The sequence below is a fragment of the Heteronotia binoei genome, chromosome 10 (assembly GCF_032191835.1).
Source record: "Heteronotia binoei isolate CCM8104 ecotype False Entrance Well chromosome 10, APGP_CSIRO_Hbin_v1, whole genome shotgun sequence".
Classification (NCBI taxonomy): domain Eukaryota; kingdom Metazoa; phylum Chordata; class Lepidosauria; order Squamata; family Gekkonidae; genus Heteronotia; species Heteronotia binoei.
Window position 1 is genome coordinate 450,497 of NC_083232.1, and position 14,855 is coordinate 465,351.

Sequence of the window (14,855 nt, forward strand, 5' to 3'; positions counted from 1 at the left end):
GTGTTGGCACCAACTCCATCCTGGTGGAAGGGAAGCGTCGGATGCTTTCCATGAAGCATTCGCTCCCGTTGAGCTCCCTGCTTCTACAGGAGAGGGCATGCCCAGGCCTGGCTTGTGGGCAAAGCCCTCCTTCTCCTGGCCTGCTCAAGGCCACACCCTGGAGCTCGCAAAAAGCAAACCCCCCGGGGGCAGAGAACACCCACCAGATTATAATAAAGCTGTTTATTGAAGTTTTAAATTAATCTCTTAAATAAAATCGTAGTCTGCAGGGAGCTGCTGATTCGTCTTGGAAGATGCGGGAGCCCCCCCCCTCCAGGAAGCCGAGGGTGGCTGCGCTCCGCCCACCCAGCAGCCTCCGGGGTCTAGGAGGGGGGAGGTCTGTAGCTGCAGCCGTGGCAAGAGCCCTGCCCCCCCCCAGATGACAGACCGAAGAAGGCACAGAGGTGCTCCCGGGGGGGGGGTGCTGTTCCTCCCTGCGCTGGGTGAGGTGGAGCACTGCTCTTCTTGGAGCCTTCCGGGCCCCCTCCTCACACTGGCATGGGCATCTCATTGTATTCGTCCACGCCTTCTCTCTCGTCCAGGATGGGCTCCGCTTCATTGGCATCCAGCTGGCCAGGAGAGAAGAGGAGGAGAGAAAGTGCTTAGCCAGCAGCGGGGTGGGGGGAGAGGTGGGGAGCTGCTGCTTTGCCATCCCTTCTGCCCCATCGGCTCCTGCAGAGCTTTGGCCCTGCTGCTGATCGTGGCTGGTGCCCCTCCGCCCCCCCCCCCCCCAGCCAGCAAGCTCCACTTACACATTTCATCTCCCGTTCTGTGAAGATGCGGCTGAGCAGGCACATGCGAAGGGGCACTGTGAGGATGAGGATGAAGGGGAAGGCCAGGGAGGCCACTGTGGACATGACGGCCCACAGCACAGCCAGGCAGGCCAGCTGTAAGCCCGTGAAGAGATGCATCCTCATCGTCCGCACCTGTACCGGCAGAGGGAGCAGCTGTGGGCCTGCATGCTGGGCTGCCGTAGACTCCCCCCCAAAGGACCTCCAGGGCCATCTAGTCCAGCCCCCTACACAGTGCAGGAAATTCACAAATAGCTACTGACCCACCCACACCCATTGACCCCTGCTTCATGCCCAGAAGAGGGCGAAAAAAACCCTTCAGGATCCTGGCCTGCAGAAAATTGCTGCCCAACCCCCAAGGTGGCATACAGCATTCCCTTGACCCAGCAAGGTAGTAACTTTCTCCAAAGAGAAAGCTAGTCTGACATGACTTGCTCTAGAGAAACTCATGCTGTCTCCTAGAAATCACGGCCGTCCTTTCTAAATGCTCAAGGACTGACTGATTCTGAGCAAGAAGCTTCTGTCCTGAGTAACCCCATCCTCCCGATCGTGTGCCTCTAGGTAGGTCCGCTGTGCTCCTCCCCCCACCCCTGTGCAGAGCAGGCCTGAGAGTCCCCTCCCCCTGACCTTCTTGACATAGGGCACATCAGGGTGGTGCTTGGGAGGCATGAGCAGCAGGTGGAGGCGCTCGTAGAACTGGATCCCGTTCAGGGAGGTGACGCCCATGTAGAGGAAGATCCCGAAGAGCACAGCCAGCGGGATCTTGCGCAGCAGGTCCCCAATCACGATGGACAGGCCTGGGGTGGAGGCGGCATCTGGTCAGCACAGCTGAAGGGACACCCCCAGAGGAAGACCCTCTGGCCAAGCAGAGCAGGGCTCCAGGTTCTGCATCCCGCTCGGTGAGCCCTTCCAGTGGGGCAGTCTGGCTGGCCTCCAGTTCTCTCTTAGACAGTTCAGTGGTGCCCGAGGCAGCGCCAGCCATGCCCAGTGGGCAGAGTGAAGGGGGGGAGGCCTGGGGGCTTACCCACGAGAAGAGCCACCAGGAGGCCGGTGACGCGCTGCTCTTTCACCTCCTGGATCTTGGGCTTGTCCCCGGGGGCCACGGCCTTGCTCATGACGGTGAGGGCATTGGCGTGGGTGACGGAGCGCACCGTGGCTGCTGCCAGCCAGGGCAGCCCAAAGAGGGCACAGAAGCCCCCCATGGCCACAATGAGCAGGAGGTCCAGGTGGAAGCCGGAGCCCTTCTGCAGCTTCCGCTCTTTCTTGCTGATGATCAGCCTGGGGGATGGGGGGGGTTAGAGCCTGAGGGGCTGCTGCCCACACTGTCATGCAGTTGCTCCAGGGGCCGCTTGGCAGGCTGGGTCGGCCTACGGACTCCATCCGCTGGAGCTCTCGGGCAATTCTGGCAACCCCCCCCCCCCCCCCCCAGCCAGCCAGGATGCCGCTTGGGCCACTCCACTCACGTGGTGATCTGCGTCTCCATGAAGATGAGGATGAAGACCAGGAGGGCGGGGAGGGCGCTGGCCACCATCATCCAGACGGGGAAGGGGCGCCCCCTCCCAAGGGGGTTGATCACCCAGCTCCGCTGCTCGGGGTCTGTGACGGAGAAGCCCCGCGGCACCGAAAGCTTCTGCAGGAGGGACCAGACAGGCAGCAGCTGGGGGCAGCCATTGATGGCCTGGGGGGCTGCTGCCCCCTCCCCCCCGCCCCCAAAGCAAGAGCGGAATGTAGGAGGCTGCACCTCCCTTCATGTCCTTTGCTCCCCTCCCCTCCCATGCCTTGAGCCACTGGGAAATTCGATCTGGGGTCACATCTTGGGGGCCAGGTGATTCCCACACCCCACCTACCTGTGTGTAGGTGTCCTCGATGCTGTAGTCCACCAACACCATGAGGAGGATGGCAATGGGGACCCCAAAGTCACCGATCACCCGGCGAACCTGCCCAGAGAGATGTGTTCAGCCACAGGGCCCTGCTGGCCGCCTCCTGCCCCGGTTGAGCGGAGCTCACCCCCCTGCAGGAATGCCTGGTCTGACCCCTGGCGGCACCATCACACAGCAGCCAGCCCACACACACCGTTTGCAGCTCTGACGCAGCATGAGGGTGGGCATGACCATAGAACGGCTGCACGGGAGGTGCTCAGCCACACCATGTCGGGGAGGGTGGGAGGGCACAGGCAGGTGTTCCGTTTACTGGGATGCTCCTCCTGGTGTTGCTTCAAGGCATGTCGGTACCTCCACACAGTTTGCTGCCACGTGAAGCTCCTTGTGCTGTGGGGGCAGCGGCTGCCTAAGCAGCTTTCTGGAACTCCCCACAGGCCATCGGAAGCCGCATTAGGCACAAGCTCTCTGAACACCCTTGACTGGCACCGTGGTGGGGGGGGGCTGCTCTAGGCCATCTGCCCAGCACCCTGGGTCACCCACCCGTCCTGGGAAGAAGCGGCTGTTCTTGAACTTGCGCAGGAAGAAGGCGATGAAGAAGGTGCCGGCCATGAGGACCAGCGAGAGCAGCGCAGTGTTGGGCTGCCCCGTCACTTTGGAAGCAGCGGCACGGCTGGCCGTCTCATTCCCCACAACCATGGGCCTGTCCTCCTCCTGGCCTGTCGCAGTGCTGTTGGCCTTGTTGCAGCCATGGAGAGGGTGCTCCTGGAAGATCTGCCCAACACAAAGGCGCAAGAGAACCTCTCAAGGGGGGCCTTGACCCCGGGAAGCAGAAGGGGCCTTGAGTGCAGTGACTCCCAGCCCTTTCGGCACCAAGGACCGGTTTCGTGGAAGACCATTTTTCCACGGACCAGTGTGGGGTGGTGGTGCTGGGGGTTTTGCCACCCCACTCTGTCCCTGCCCCCTCATGGGGGTCTTTAAATGAGGGGCAGGCAAAGGTCACTGCCTGGCTGCCTTTTTCATCCGCCCGGGTCCCAGGGGCAATGGGGCTACTCTGCCTTGCTCCATTCGGGCAGAGAGAGAGGGGCGGGGCCTTGCTCCACGGCCCGGTTCCAGGGTTGGGCCCCCTGCTTGGGTGCAACGCTCCCCTCCACTGCCTGCTTGCCTGCACGCAGCCCCTCGCCGTCTGTCACCTTGATCAGCTTGAAAAAGGTCTCGTAGATGAAGATGAGGGAGATGAGGAAGGCAAAGATCTCCTGGGTGAAGCGGGAGACGAAGCGCACCAGGAAGCTGCCCTCGGCGGCCACCATCACCAGCACAATGAGGACCAGCCAGAAGCCGATCCAGACGCGGCCCACCAAGTAGTCCAGCTCATGGGACCTGCAGAACTGGGGGCAGATGGGCAGCCAAGCGTGGGGGGGTCTCCCAGGGCCAGGGCACCTCCCCCCCCCGCCCCAAGGTCAAAGTCCACCCTCCCCTCCCAAGATGCACCAAGCGCCATCAGTTCTGACCAAGGCAGGAAGCTGCATTCTCTGGAGTCAGTCCCCTGGCTAAGTTTGGCTTACTCTTCACTGGCCACGGCCCTGCGGGGGCACAGGCAGACAAAGCTTCTCTGGCAGCTGAGAACGGCAGCCTGCAAAGCCCCCCCAGCAAGAGCGCCCCCTTGTGTTGCTCCCGGGTCTCTGGCCAAGCTGTGCTCCCGGGGAGGCTGGCTCCTCCGCTGGAGAGGGAACGTGGAGATTCCCGTGGACTTTAGCCAGGAGGTGGAGATGCCCCCTGCCCTTCCACTCCACTGGCCGCCCAGGGCCCTTGGAAACCCACCCACCCACAGCGATAACCCTCAGAGAGCAGCAGCACCCCCCCAAGGAAAAACTCACTGTGAAAAAGGCCTCCTCAAACACCAGGAGGGGCCCCGAGAAGCCAATGATGAGGAGGGGCTGAGCCCCCAGCAAGCAGAAGGCCACCCCCTGCACAGAGGTGGAGACGATCAGCTCGGAGACCCCGATCAGCCCCTGAGTCTTCTCGCCTGCATTGCGGGGGCACAAGAGAGGGAAAGCATGGGCGTGGCAGGCGGGCGCAGAACTCGCTGCGTTGCCAGTGTGTACCCGGGGACAATGTCGGACTCCGGTGGAGAAGGAGGCGCCCAGGCCGGGCCTGCCCCATATCCAGGGAACCCCCCTCAGGGTACCCAGGCTGGGGCCTTGAGCCAGTTCTTGGGGGTGGGGGGAGTCTGCACCTGTTCTGGCCCAGCACAGCACCCTCCCCCTTCCTCCTGCAGGGCTCACTGGGTGGACTTATGCTGCTGTCTGTCTCACTGTCCCCTAAGCATGAAATCCAGCTGCTTGGATGTCCTGCGATGTTTTCACTCTTTGGTTTTGTTCTTTAATTATTGAATCGAATCGTGCTTTATTGGCAGGTACTGGCCTATTGCCTATTGCCCTGTTTTTCAAATGTTATAATCCGCCCTGTGTTTCAGCAAGACAGAGTAAATGAACGAAGGGCGCCTCCATCTACACAACAGGAAGCTTCTGAAAGCCAGCCCTGGGAGGCAGCGTCTGGGGGGAGGAGGCCTTCATGGCCCCTCTGATTGGGCAACGTCTTCCCTCCAGCAAGGCTGGCCTCTCCCTAGCCCAGCCTGGGTCCACCCAGAGAAGTCACAGAAAGGCAGCGTGGGGACTGGGGGTGGGAGGCCCGGCAGAGCTGAGCCAAAACCTTCTAGTGCTGCTCGGTTTGGAGTTTACTTTCCCGCCAGCTGCTTTGGCCAAGCTTTCTTTGGAGAAGGAGCAGGGGGCAGTCACCTCCTCTCCGGAAACCGGGCCCTTGTGCCCCTCCCGGGTGGGCGCTTACCCAGCAGGCCTCCAAAGGTGATGGCGGGCGAGAGCGCTGCAAAGTAGATGAAGATGACGGCAGCCAAGCACTGGGGGTCCAGGGCGTCCCGGAAGTCGCTCAGGTACTTGGGGTAGCGGCGCCGGACATCCCGGATGAGACCCCCAAAGGGCCGGCCGGTGCGCCGGAGAGGGTCGTCCTCTTCCTCCTCCTCCACCACCTTCAGCTTCAGCAGGGCTGGGCAGGCACACGGCTGTCAGGGGGGAGGCAAGCGGAAGCTCCCCGGACAGAGCTCCATTGGCGCCAACCCTCAGCAGCGCTGCCCTCCAGCCCCCGGGAACTCAGGCAGTGCTCAAGCGAAGGGCCCACTGGATCAGAGCCAAGGGCTCCCAAGAAGCCCAGAGGCAGGAAGGGGAGGTCCCCCCATCTCCTCTCCCCACACAACAAAGGCAAGGGGTCCTTTGAGGGAAGGGGCTCTGTCTGTCAAAGACCATGCGGCTCCTGGGCCAGACGGGTAGCCGTGGGGGGCTAGAAGGGGCAGGCATGGCGGCCAGCCTACGCCCCCCCCCCCTCGCATCACCCCCAGCCCACCTTTCTCTTCGGGGGATTTCGGTTCCAGAGCTGACCCCAGAAGCAAGCGCTGCTCCTGCTCCTCCCTCCGCCGCAGCATCTCGCGCTGGAAGTGGGCCACGCTCCGGAGCAGCTCCTCCCCCTGCACCTCGGAGGGCGGCAGGACCACGCTGCAGTCCAGGAACTCGTTGATGGCGCCGAGGAGGTCATGCCGGTCGTCCGCCAGGTAGGCTGCCTCGTGGAATTGCTGTGGGCACATGCAGTGGCAGCAGCGGCAGCAGGCTGGAGAGAGGGGGCGGGGGGGGCAGCGAGGGGGGCCGGGCAGCGCCTACCTTGTCCGACATGAGGGTGGAGATGGAGCGGCCGATCTCGTGGTAGTCCATGTTGGTGCTGCCGGGGCCCAGGAGCACAAAGAGGAAGCGCACCGGGATGGGCACCTCCAGCACCGCGTCCAGCTGGGCCGCCTCCTGCAGCCGCACAAAGGCCATGGTGGGCTGCTCCAGGAACTCCACACAGCCTGCCGGGGGGGAGGGAGGGAGAGAGCCGTGTTTGCCCTCGCCATGCCCCCAAGCCTCCCTCTGCCCCACGGCCAAACCCTCCGGCCAGCCCCTTACCCACAAGCACCACCGTGGCCTCTGCGTTGTCCGGGATCTTCTCCAAGAGCTTCAGTTCGTGCTTCGATTTGGACCGGGTGATGCTGCCGGGGAGCGTGGGGGACGAGACCTCCCTCTGCACACAACAACAACCACGTGGCGGGGAGGAGCCCAGCAGGCAGGCAGGCGATCTCTTGGCAGGGAATCTCCTCCCCTGACACCCCCCATCACCTGGCACAGTCCCCTCAGCCACACCCCTGGCTCCAGGTGGCACATGCTCCTCTGCTGCTTAGGGGGGGCCACCTCTCCCCGCTCCCACGGCCCGCCAGGCGGCCCCTTCCTGAAGCCTGCCTGCTCCCTCTCTCCTGGCTGCCAGCTGAGGGGGCCTCACCTCTCTGTCGATGTCCACCCGGGTCTCGTGCTCCCCAGCGTGCCCTCCAATGAGGGGGTCGGTGACTTCCGGGCCCTCCCCCATGTGGTTGGCACTGTGGTGATGGCCCAGCAGCGAGCCCAGGGAGCCGGCCGAGATGTTGCGGGGGAAGGAGAACTCCTTCTCGTCCGAGGGGTGGCTGCAAGGGAAGGTTGGCATCTTCTGTTGGGAGGCTCCCTCCTGGTGCCCCACCACTTAGGAGGCCTCGCCCCCCCAGGGGTCTCTCTGTTGGAAAGCAGGCTGTGCACATTTCAGACATTACAGAGTTAACTGTTTGTTTACCTGAAAGAGGAAATGATGCAGCTTAAACCCAGTTAGGGACTGGCTCTTCTAAGCCCGGAAATATGTGACCATTGCATTGGTCAGACAGCACCTTAGGTGTGAAAGGCTTTGATCTTGTATGCAAACTGTGTTATTGTGTTATTTCCTGTCTTGGCGTTTTCTGGGAAGGAGAACTAGCTAGACAAAGAGTTGTAAACTGTAGCCATGTAGAGGTCAGACGTAGACAGACAAGCTGGTAAGCGGAGCTGTATTTCCTTTTTAGCCCAAGTAGCTTTTCCTGATGTGTTTCTAGAAAGTTTTATTCTTTTGCTAAGCTGAAGCCTCGGCTCCATTTGTTGCCACTGCACACCTCTGGCTCCAGCCCTGTTTCCCAACACCCTCACCTGTGCTTGAGGAGCAGAGCACGCAGCACGTTGGCCCGGTCCTCGGCCCGGATCTGGTCGGAGATGATCATCTGTTCCACCACCTGGTGGGCCACCCCTGGCAGCGTCTTCTGGTCCAGGTCGAGAAGGACGGCTCCTGGGGGAGGAAATGGGATTTCTGCCTGGCCCTTGCCTTCCCCTCCCTGCGAGGTCGGTGGGGCTAACAGGGCTCTGGAGAACTGTGGCTGCACCTGCAGGAGGGGGGACTCAAAGCTGGCTCTCCCACCCTTAGCCCCAACACCAAAGTGGCTCTTTGGGGCAGTGAGGAGGAGGCCCGCCCCTTGGCCTCCTGCTGCCCCCCCTTCCAGGGGCCCCCCTCTCACCATGCGAGAGGGTTCTGCGCAGCTCCAGCAGGCTGCGGAAGGAGAGGGAGGCCACGTGTGGCTTGCCCCAGCGGTCCGTCTCCTCCTCCACATCCTCTTCAAACTTGATCCAGCGGGCCGTCTCTTTCCACTGCATCTCCTGGTTCTTGTCCACAATCAGCTCGTTCAGCTCCACAAAGACCTGGGCCGAGAGCAGCAGCCGCCCGCTCAGACCCCACCGTGAGTAGAAAGGCCCCTCCCCCCACCACTGCCCTCCTGCTCAAGTAACCTGCTGTGGGGAGGGGGGGGGCCTCGCCAGCACAACCTGGAAGGCCAGTCCTTGGCTCTCCTCCAGATCTGGCCCTCAGCCACACTGCTTCTTGAGAGCAGACCAATCCTCACACCCCCGACGTTGACCTATCCCCCACCCCCAAGAAAAAAGGGGGGCGGCTATACCTGAGGGGGCTGGGCAGAAGCCGGCTCCTCCCACTCCGCCGTATCCTGTCCCCTCTGCTGGGAAGTCTGGTTGAAATGCCCCCCCCCCCCCCCCGCAGCCTCCCCTCCTCAGCAGCCAGGAGGCCTCACTCCACCCCCCACTTGCCTCGTGGGGCTGCCGGTGCTGCTTGCGCTGGCGGGTGCTGGCAGGCTCCTTGTGCTCCTTGCCCAGGTGTACCACTTGCCCCTTGGTGCTCTTGCGGAAGAGGTGCCGCCGCATGCCAGGGACGTCCTCAAAGCGGTGGCCTGCAGCCAGGAACACAAAAGGAGTTGCCTGCATGGCCTGGCTGGGGGGGGGGACTGACAGACCCCTTTGGAAAGCTCCACACCCCTCTAGGTGGGCTGCCCTTGCTGTGGGGAGGTGGGCACAGGCTGCCATGCTTCCCCCCTTGAAAGGCCACAGTTGCCCACACCGCTAGGCCTGCTTGCCCCACCCTTCCCAGGGGGCTCCACCCCCCCTCCCATGCAACAAGCTTCACTGCCCACCATCCAGGTGTGGGGGGGAGAGACAAGCATGCCTCTAGGCAAACTAGGGTGCAGGCCTTCTGGGGTTGCCGAATTGGGCGCTCCCCTGTGGCTCGGAGGTGTTAGGGGGGGGCAGAAGTTAGCCTTGCCTGGGGCGTGGCAGACAGTCTAGGGCTGGCCTGGGGCCCACTCACTCTTCATGTAGTCCAGGTCTGCGGAGGCCAGCGTCTGGGCCTCGGACTCGTCGGTGGGCACCTTCTGGTAGCGGGCCTGCTCCACCCCCGTCATGCTGCCGATGCACCTGCGCTCGTTCAGGTTGTAGCTCCGGTGGCCGGGCTGCGGCTTGCAGAGGGGTCGCCCCGGAGAGCCCCCCTCGGCCGCCCCTGCCCCCTCCAGGACGCTGTGCTCCTCCCCCTGAGAGCTGCGAGAGAAAGACCCCACCCCCCAATGCTCCATCAGAGGGGGAGTCAGAGGGGGGGAGGTGCGGAGAGAGAACTCCCCCCCCCCGCGCTCATCTGGACTGGCGGAGAAGCCCTTCCCCTCTTGGACTGCGGGGGGGGGGCTCTCCTTGGAGAGGCCCCCTCCCCCACCTCCTCTCCCAGCTCACCTGCCGCCCTTTGCCCTCCTGGCAGCCGCAGAGGAGCCCCCTGAGGGGGCGGAGGAGCCGAGGAGCGGCTGTGGGGCGGAGGGTCCCTGGCTCTGGCTCTCCGGGGCTGCATCCTCCTCCTGTAGGAAGAACTGGAGGGGGAAGGGGGGTCAGCGACAAGAGGCCCCTGGACCCCGCCCCCACCCGCGCCCCACCCCCTCCTGCGCCGCCCACCTGCACGCCTGGCGCCTCCTCCTCCCCCTCCTCCTCGCCTTCCTCCTCCTCCTCCTCTTCCTCCTCCTCAGCCTCTGCGATGGGGGGAGTCTCCCCCGGCCCGGGCGCTCCTCCTCCGCGGGGCTGCAGCGGGGGCTTCTTCCCCTTCTTCCGCCGGGCGTCGGAGGGCAGGTGAGCGGAGAGCGGGTGGTGGATGTGGCGGGAGGACTGGCGGTGGTCTGCAGGGGGGAGGGGAGGGGAGGGGCAGAGGGCTTAGCGGGCAGAGCCAGAGACCCTCCGCGCCCCCTCCCCTCCCCTCCCCTCCCCTGCGGGGCGCCTACACTCGAAGTCCTCCTCGCTGTAGCTGCGGCCGGCCTCCTCCACGGGGCGCGAGTGCGAGTTCTGCAGGAGGTCCTCGAAGCGCTCCACGCGCAGCGCCTTGCTCAGGTCCGTCTCCTCCTCAGCAGCCACCGCCGGGCGCTCGCTGAAGGCCGCGGGAGACGTCGCGCCCGGCCCCTCCTGCTCCGCCTGCGGGGGGGGGGGAGGAGAGCCGCGGCCGTCAGCCGGGAAGGGGGAGAAGGGTCCTGCCCCCCCCCCCCGCCCCTCGCCAGGCAAGCCCCACCTGAGCCATGCCCAAGCCCCGCCGACACCGCCGCTCGCTCGCTCGCTGGCCTGCCTGCCTGCCTGGCCTCTCCTGCCTGGCCTTTATGGGGCTGCGCTGGGGCGGCTCCTGGCCCAACGCGCCTCTCCAAATATTGACGGACCGCGAGCCCCTTGCGCTGCCCGGCACCGACCGACGCCGCCGAACACCCCGGGCAGCAGCAAGCAGGGCGGCCCTTTCAAGGTGGCCAGAGGGCACCGCCGTGCCAAGGCCTCCCCCTCCTCTCGTTGGCACCGCTGGCTGGCTCCAGGAGGAGGGGCTGCACGTGAGGCCAGCCCAGAGGGGGGAAGGGGGCCCGGGCCTCTGCCCCTGCCGCTCCCCCACCCCCCGCCAGCGCTCGGCCCGCCCTTTACCTGGGCCGAAAGCAAGAAATCCATGCTGGCGGCGCGGCGCGGGCAGGGCAGGGGGGGCTCCTTCCTGGATCCTAGCAGCGCCCTCCCGGAGGGCAGGACCAGCCCATGGAAGAGGCGTGCCGGAGCCACGTCAAGGGTTAATCATTAACCCCGCCCCCCCCCCCAAGGCCAGGCCCGCCATGCCGCACTCTGCCAGGGGAGCCCCAAAACCCTGGAGACGGCGGCAGCAGGAGGGGAGGGCTCAGGCCCACGAGGAGTAACCTTGGCCGGGCTTCAAGGTGCCCCCGCGGACGCCGGCTGCCTTCTGCTGCTCCCCCCCCGCCCCCGTCTTTCTTCTATGCGGTTGAGTGGGCCAAGCCTGCAAGGAAAAGTCGGCGGCGGGGAGGGGAGGAGGCTGCCGCCCGACCTCCCAGAGGGCACCTGGGGCGCAGCCCTTGTCTTCACTCCCCTGGCACCCAGCGAGGGAGGGAGGGAGGGCAGGCCCCCAGGGGGTGGGAAATACGGGAGGGGGTCTCGGGGCCCCTTCTGACTCCTGCCTGCAGCTCTGGGCCCCCCACCGCAGACCCCCATTGCAGAGCTGGGCAAAGGGCAGGAGGGCAGCCAAGATGTGGGCAGGGGGTCTGGAGCCCCTTCCTTGGGGGGGAGGGCTCGAAGAGGCTGGGACTTCTCCCAGTTTGGAGTAGTGGTGAAGGACAGGACTCTTATCTGGGAGAACCGGGTTTGATTCCCCACTCCTCCACTTGCAGCTGCTGGAATGGCCTTGGGTCAGCCAGAGCTCTAATAGGGAGCCAGTTTGGTGTAGTGGTTAAGTGTGTGGACTCTTATCTAGGAGAACTGGGTTTGATTCCCCCCTCCTCCACTTGCACCTGCTGGAATGGCCTTGGGGCAGCCAGAGCTCTGGCAGAGGTTGTTCTTGAAAGGGCAGTTGCTGTGAGAGTCCTCTCGGCCCCACCCACCTCACAGGGAGTCTGCTGTGGGGGAGGAAGATAAAGGAGATTGTGATCTGCTCTGAGACTCTGAGATTTGGAGTGGAGGATGGGATATAAATCCAATATCTTCCCTTTAGCCAAGCAATGACTTGGGAGGAGCACCATAGAGGCTGGTCAAGTTGCAGGGGTGGGGGGGGGGAGACAGTGGGCAGAGAGAGGTTTCCCCTCCCTCTCCCGAAATCCCAGGATCTGAGAGCCCTCAAGGAAGCGGATTCAGGGGGACCAAAGATTTACTCAGCGAGTGAGTCAGCCCCGGCGAATGCCCGAAGGCACCCCCGGGGTCCACAGCGACGGGTGGCTTTGGAAAGGGGGCTCCATGAAGGAGAGGTCCCTGGGGGCATAAGAACAGAAGAGAAGCCATGCTGGATCAGGCCAATGGCCCCTTCAGTCCAACAATCTGTGTCACACAGTGGCCAAAAAACCAGGTGCCATCAGGAGGCCCATCAGTGGGGCCAGGACACTAGAAGTCCTCCCACTGTGCCCCCCCAAGCACCAAGAAGACAGAGCATCACCGCCCCAGAGAGTTCCAACGATAAGCTGTGGCTAATAGCCACTGATGGACCTCTGCTCCAGATGCTTATCCAATCCCCTCTTCAAGCTGGCTATGCTTGTAGCCACCACCACCTCCTGTGGCGGTGAATTCCACATTAATCATCCTTTAGGTGAATCATCCTTTTATCCATTCTAATCTGACTGCTCAGCAATTTCATAGAGTACCAACGCATTCTGGTATTGTATCCCATGCATAATCTTGTAAACGTCTATCATGTCACCCCGCAGTCAACGTTTCTCCAAGCTAAAGAGCCGAAGCGTTTTAACCTTTCTTCATAGGGAAAGTGTTCCGACCCTTTAATCATTCTAGTTGCCCTTTTCTGCACTTTTCCCAATGCTGTAATATCCTTTTTGAGGAGCGGTGACCAGAATTGTACACAGTATTCCAAATGAGGCCGCACCATTGATTTATACAGGGGCATTATGATACTGGCTGATTTGTTTTCAATTCCCTTCCTAATAATTCCCAGCATGGCGTTGGCCTTCTTTATTGCAATCGCACACTGTCTCCACATTTTCAGTGAGTTCTCTACCACAACCCCAAGATCTCTCTCTTGGTCAGTCTCAGCCAGTTCACACCCCATCAAGATTAAGATTTTTGGCCCCAACGTGCATTACTTTGCACTTGGCCACGTTGAACCTCATCTGCCACGTTGTCGCCCACTCACCCAGCCTCAACAGATCCCTTTGGAGCGCCTCACAATCCTCTCTGGTTCTCAACACCCTGAACAATTGAGTGTCATCTGCAAATTTGGCCACTTCACTTGCTCACTCCCAACTCCAGATCATTAATGAACAGGTTAGAGCATGGGACCCAGTACTGAGCCCTGCGGCACCCCACTGCTTACCGTCCTCCCATTGAATTGCCCATTTATATTCACTCTCTAATCAGCCATTTTTTGACCCAGAAGAAGACTTGTCCTTTTACCCCACGAGTACTCTGGAGCCATGTCGACTAGAGGGGCCCCCACCGGCGGAGGCAGCCCAACACCCGCTACCCCTGCCAGGACAGGGAGCAGCCTCTCCTCGGCCCCCCAGAGGAAAAGAGTGTGCTCCCCCAATGCCCCCGCTCCCCCACCCCGCAAAGGCAGCGCTCTGGAGGAAGAGCGGGGGCGCAGGCTCCCAGCCCAGCCCAGCCCCTCTTCCCCCTACTCACCCCGGGGAAGGCGGCGGCGGAGACCTCCTGCTGGAGCGGCGGGGCGGGGGCGCCCTGGGGGGGGCGGCTCATGGTGGCTGGCTGGGGGGTGCCGCGCCCGCCTGGCCCCTCCTCAGCCGTTCTCCTTCTCGCTGGGCCTCAGAGGGTGCGGCGGGGGGGACACCATAACCTGCAGGTAGAGGGTGGCAGCCGGTCAGTAACCGCGCGTGGGGGGGGGCGGTTGCGGGGCAGGCGAAAAGTGCCGGGCTGGGACCGCTGGCCGCCGGGCCTCCTCTTCCCCCCAGCCTCGTCGGGGTGGGCGCTCCCTCCCTGCCCTCCCCGGGCAATCGCGGGCTGCCCGCCGGGCCCCGCATCCTCTCCACCCCCAGCGCAGCAAGTGGTCGGCTGGGGGGGGGCTTTCCTGGCTCTGCCCCCCACCCGACCCCCACTTCCCCAGGTAAAGCGCCTCCCCCACCTTCGGGTGCCGGAGACGCAGCCCGGGAAGAACCTGCGGGCGGGGGAGGGCTGCCTGCTCGCCCCCTCCAGGAAGGGGTCCTTTCCCGCCGGGGTTGTCTCTCCGAGCTGGGGGGGGGGGGCGGAAAGAGTCAGGGCTGAGGATAGCCGGGGGGGGGGGCGGGATGGACCACAGCGGCGCCTCTGAGAAGAGAGTGCAGGTTCCAGCTGAGACACCCCGCCTGGCCGCCGGCGTCGGGGGGAGGAGGAGGGGAAGAGGCCGAGGCCTTTGCGATCCTCCCTCCTGCTGGCCCGCCGAGCTCCCCCGCCCGCGACCAGCCAGCGCTCAAGCGGCGCCCAGCGGCGCTCCGGGCGAGGCAGCGTTGCTTTTGGCCGCGCCGCACGGCCAGCCGGCGCCGGGAGCCGCAGGAGCCCCGACGGAGGGGGTCTTGACCGGAAAGATCCCTCGCCCGCCCGCCCGCCCGCCTCACCTCGCCCCGCGGCTGCCGGCCCGGCCCGGAGGCCCCCCGGCCTTTATGGAGGCGGGCCAAGAGGAAGCCGGGCCGTGACTGTCGCTCACAAGGCAGGCTGGCTCATCCGCCCCAGCCCAGCTCACGCGCTCCCCCACCCCGCCCTCCCCCTCGGACTCCTCTCCGGGAGAGCCAGAGGCCCCCTGCCTGAGAGGTCAAGGGGCGGCCAGGAAAGAGATGAGGGGGGGCTCTATCCAAGTCCGGGCAGCCCCTCCCACCTTCGCCGCAGGGGAGTGCAGTGCGCCAAGTCTTTCCCGGGGCAGGTGCGGAGGAGGCCCTGCTAGTCGAATC

At 63.9% G+C, this 14,855-nt stretch overlaps 2 protein-coding genes across 4 annotated transcripts in view; both read right to left on the bottom strand.

Moving 5' to 3' along the window:
• LOC132578050 (arf-GAP with GTPase, ANK repeat and PH domain-containing protein 3-like) overlaps positions 1 to 14,855 on the bottom strand; it is a 403,463-nt gene that overhangs the window by 142,625 nt on the left and 245,983 nt on the right. The window lies entirely within an intron of this gene.
• On the bottom strand, positions 208 to 13,674 carry SLC4A2 (solute carrier family 4 member 2). Its single transcript, XM_060247905.1, is given in 22 exon segments — positions 208 to 608; positions 792 to 965; positions 1,458 to 1,627; positions 1,855 to 2,108; positions 2,294 to 2,460; positions 2,678 to 2,767; positions 3,251 to 3,481; positions 3,901 to 4,095; positions 4,585 to 4,733; positions 5,555 to 5,770; positions 6,125 to 6,350; positions 6,436 to 6,620; positions 6,718 to 6,832; positions 7,088 to 7,265; positions 7,792 to 7,927; positions 8,154 to 8,334; positions 8,734 to 8,873; positions 9,287 to 9,513; positions 9,700 to 9,833; positions 9,835 to 10,130; positions 10,233 to 10,419; positions 13,603 to 13,674. Coding segments are annotated over 22 exon segments (3,804 nt in total). The 3' UTR covers positions 208 to 527.